Source organism: Procambarus clarkii, chromosome 10 (genome assembly GCF_040958095.1).
Source record: "Procambarus clarkii isolate CNS0578487 chromosome 10, FALCON_Pclarkii_2.0, whole genome shotgun sequence".
In the NCBI taxonomy this organism is placed as follows: domain Eukaryota; kingdom Metazoa; phylum Arthropoda; class Malacostraca; order Decapoda; family Cambaridae; genus Procambarus; species Procambarus clarkii.
Genome location: NC_091159.1, coordinates 38,856,598 through 38,860,808, shown reverse-complemented (window position 1 = coordinate 38,860,808; position 4,211 = coordinate 38,856,598). Strand labels below are relative to the sequence as shown.

Sequence of the window (4,211 nt, the reverse complement as noted above, 5' to 3'; positions counted from 1 at the left end):
GTCACAGATTATACCAGATGTAAGGGGAGCTGTTATGTTAGTCCATAAGTGATCCAAGGTAGTGGCAGATGTTTGAGTGACTCGGGTGGGCTTCTGATTGTGGGGATTAGCATACAGAAGTTCATGCTGTTAAGGAAATAGTAAACTTGAGGGCTATTTTGTTGACCCAGGTCAATATTGAAGTCTCCTGCTAGAATGATGTGGTTTTTGTTGAGATTGTTGTTTATGATAAGATTCCTGAGGTTATCTGAGAATGAAGCTATATTAATATTGGGAAATCTATAGATAGCACCGACAGTCAAGGAGGATTTAAGGGATTTACTTGAGAACTGGGTAAAGGTATATTCACAATAGCCGTCTCTATCACTAATGACGCTATTGGAGATGAAGGTATCTTGGTAATATATAGCTGTGCCACCTCCTTTTTTATTAGGCCTGCAGTTGTGAATGGCTTTATAACCAGCTGAGTTGTAGAGTTGGGTATAGTCTTTACTTAGCAGGTTTCTGTTAAAATAATGAACGATAATTTAGTACCTAGTGCTGTGAGTAGTGCATTTATATCATCAAAATGTTTACCAAGTGATCTAACATTTTGGTTGTAAATTGATAAGCAGGTGCTATTTTGGAGTTTGTTTTTTGCAAGATTTGCTGTGTAATACCTGCAATAATGATGATCAATGTGCTGATTGGTGTAGATATGAGACATATGTCAGTTGCTTAATTTAGAAACTGTACTTGTGGTCTATCTCGAACCCATCGATGATGTGACGACTTATATTGAATTGTGTAACTAGCTCATCAAATAAAGATTGTAACTTGCTTAACTAAATGAATTGTGGGGTTCAGTCCCTGAGCCTTTTATGTGTCTCTTTAACCCATTCCACTACCGCCCATAAGATGGGTATGGGATGCATAATAAATGAGCTAAACTAACTAGAGCCCAGTAGGCTCAGGAATCTGTACACCAGTTGATTGACAGTTGAGAGGTGGGACCAAAGAGCCAGAGCTCAACCCCCGCAAGCAAAACTAGGTGAGGACATAGTTTACAATTGGAATGTTCACCAATGGGAGATTCATTACCTGCAGCCACCTGTCATAGATATATATATCCAGGCCTAATTCTGGCAATTACAATGTCACACTGTCTAGTGATGTTTTATGTTGCCCGTACATATAATTCTCGGTTCTAAACATGTCATAGCTCTTTATACTCGTGTTTTCTGGCCTAACTGTTCTTATGTCCTCCCTAATTTCCTAAAATATTGCAGTTTTTACAGCAGAGATTGGAATGCTCATATCCAACTCAATTTCAGGCTTATCACATGCAGATTTAGCTGACCTGCCTGTGTCATCATGCTGGCCAACACCTCTGTGAGATGGTATCAAGATCAAGAACAAATTCCTCCCTTCCCTCCCTAATGAAGTTCATCTCACCCGGAGAACTTCAGTGTCAGTGGTGCCAGTGCAATGCTGAAATATTCCAGTTTGCAACACCATGCCTTTTTTCATATTTGCTGATTATAATCGTAATTTATAACAGTTAATTATTCTATAAGTTCAGAAAGGCTATTAATTCCAAGACTTCTGCACAAAATATCAAGATCCTTTGTTTGTTTACATGTGAACCTGTTGGGACGGTTGGCTAACCTGAGGTGTCAAAGGAGAGTCCGCGCTCCCTCACCTTACACTAGGAATAATTACTCTCCTACAACATTTACAATGTAGCAACGCTGCGCTCTGTATAATAATATTTTTTGTCATGCATGGGGGCAAACATTAATAAATTAGCCGGGTGCTTAGAAGATTGTATTGAGATACAGAGTTAGCAGACGAAGATCAGAGGCCGATGGAAAGATGGCCGACTCGATGAAATATGTAAAGTTAAAGCGAAGTGAAACGTGTGGTTTTGGGTTTTCTATCCTTGGAGGAGCTGGCTCTGAACTCCCGCCAATCATATATGACATCATTGAAGGCTCCCCAGCAGCAAACTCGTGTCAGGTAACCCACAAGGGCGCTCATCCCGGGGCCAAGTTATGGGTCTTAGAATTCCAATCGTCGCTCGAGTCCTGGTTTATTTCCTTAATTAAGGGTGTTATTGTTGACCTTATTACAGCCTCAACACTGCCAGTTCAAGATTCAAACAACATCAACATTATTTTTATTTTAGATATTCATGAAAGGACATGCAAAGGCTAGCTACTTAGGATGAACATCTCTACTAATTTTGGCTTCGTGATGTGGTCTTGGTATATATGTGTTCTGCCAGACTATTTACTAATACTTAGCTGTTATAAATATTTGATTACTAAGATGGCAAATTTCCACAGTTTAAGTATATCAAATCTACATTTGTTTTTAGGATGAGATTTGTGATTTTATTTACAAAATAAGTTTGCCATTGCAGAGCAGTATTGAAGAGTTGCAGGAATCTATTGCACAGCATCTTTTGAATATAATGGTGTGAAAAAATTCATCTGGAAGTGATGGAAGGAAGTGTTGGGTGGGCTAGGTGATCAGTGTGTCTGGCACGCCTCATGATAATGCAGTTTAATTTTACATGTTTACTTGTTAATGTGTGCACTTGAGGGTTAGTAACTTCATAGTACAGTATTTTAGATGACACCACTAACAGACTTTCTGTACCTGTAATTTTGGCATTAGCTATACATCCTAAAAAATAGAAATGGTCTATATGTACTGCTAAATATTTAGTTCAATTAAAAATGCTTGACAAGCAGTTGATGTGAGTGGGTGCAGAACTAGGCCATGGTTGAGACCACTGTACTTTTTCAGCTCAGGTCACCTTGTACATGAAAAAGTTTATCCATACATACATACATACATACATACATACATACATACATACATACATACATACATACATACATACATACATACATACATTAGTATATTTTGGTAGCAGTCTTTCCTGTAGACATATATTATTAAATATGACCGAAAAAGTAAGATTAATAATTCTAACACGAATTTTCTCAATCTTTCGTACATTTCTTTTCACTGTTGGAGGTAAATCAAAAATCAATTCTCCAAAATTCATTTTTATTTCTAGTCTGACGCGACACGAGCGCGTTTCGTAAAACTTGTTACATTTTCAAAGACTTTAGTTCACAAATACACAACTGAATAGAACTTACGCATCTCCGATTTTATATCTACATTTGAGTGAGGTGGAAGGGGTGATGTGGCATTAACACAAGACAGAACAAGATGTGGCATTAATAGGGTATTAATTTCATCAACACAAGACAGAACAAGAAGTGGTATTAATAGGGTATTAATTTCATCAACACAAGACAGAACACGAAGCAATGGATATTGAATAGAAGTGTTTGTAGAAAGCCTATTGGTCCATATTTCTTGATGCTTCTATATTGGAGCGGAGTCTTGAGGTGGGTAGAATATAGTTGTGCAATAATTGGCTGTTGATTGCTGGTGTTGACTTCTTGATGTGTAGTGCCTCGCAAACGTCAAGCCGCCTGCTATCGCTGTATCTATCGATGATTTCTGTGTTGTTTACTAGGATTTCTCTGGCGATGGTTTGGTTGTGGGAAGAGATTATATGTTCCTACATGGAGCCCTGTTGCTTATGCATCGTTAAACGCCTAGAAAGAGATGTTGTTGTCTTGCCTATATACTGGGTTTTTTGGAGCTTACAGTCCCCAAGAGGGCATTTGAAGGCATAGACGACGTTAGTCTCTTTTAAAGCGTTCTGTTTTGTGTCTGGAGAGTTTCTCATGATTAGGCTGGCCGTTTTTCTGGTTTTATAGTAAATCGTCAGTTGTATCCTCTGATTTTTGTCTGTAGGGATAATGTTTCTATTAACAATATCTTTCAGGACCCTTTCCTCCGTTTTATGAGCTGTGGAAAAGAAGTTCCTGTAAAATAGTCTAATAGGGGGTATAGGTGTTGTGTTAGTTGTCTCTTCAGAGGTTGCATGGCTTTTCACTTTCCTTCTTATGATGTCTTCGACGAAACCATTGGAGCGATAGCAGGCGGCTTGACGTTTGCGAGGCACTGCACATCAAGAAGTCAACACCAGCAATCAACAGCCAATTATTGCACAACTATATTCTACCCACCTCAAGACTCCGCTCCAATATAGAAGCATCAAAAAATATGGACCAATAGGCTTTCTACAAACACTTCTATTCAATATCCATTGTTTCGTGTTCTGTCTTGTGTTGATGAAA

General features: G+C 38.5%; 1 protein-coding gene across 5 annotated transcripts in view; it reads left to right on the top strand.

Moving 5' to 3' along the window:
• The first annotated feature begins 1,672 nt into the window (after nucleotides 1–1,672).
• Nucleotides 1,673–4,211, top strand: part of LOC123745435 (Exchange factor for Arf 6) — a 109,144-nt gene continuing 106,605 nt past the window's right edge. For 3 of the 5 annotated variants that reach the window (XR_006771336.2, XM_045726032.2, XM_045726030.2), the window contains exon 1: nucleotides 1,674–1,998. Coding sequence is in view for 4 of the 5 variants with exons in the window: in XM_045726032.2 (XP_045581988.1) it covers nucleotides 1,855–1,998 (144 nt within the window). In the remaining variant the exon portion in view is untranslated. Of the gene's footprint in view, nucleotides 1,999–4,211 lie in introns of all 5 variants that reach the window. The other 2 variants (XM_045726018.2, XM_045726009.2) reach the window with 1 other exon arrangement.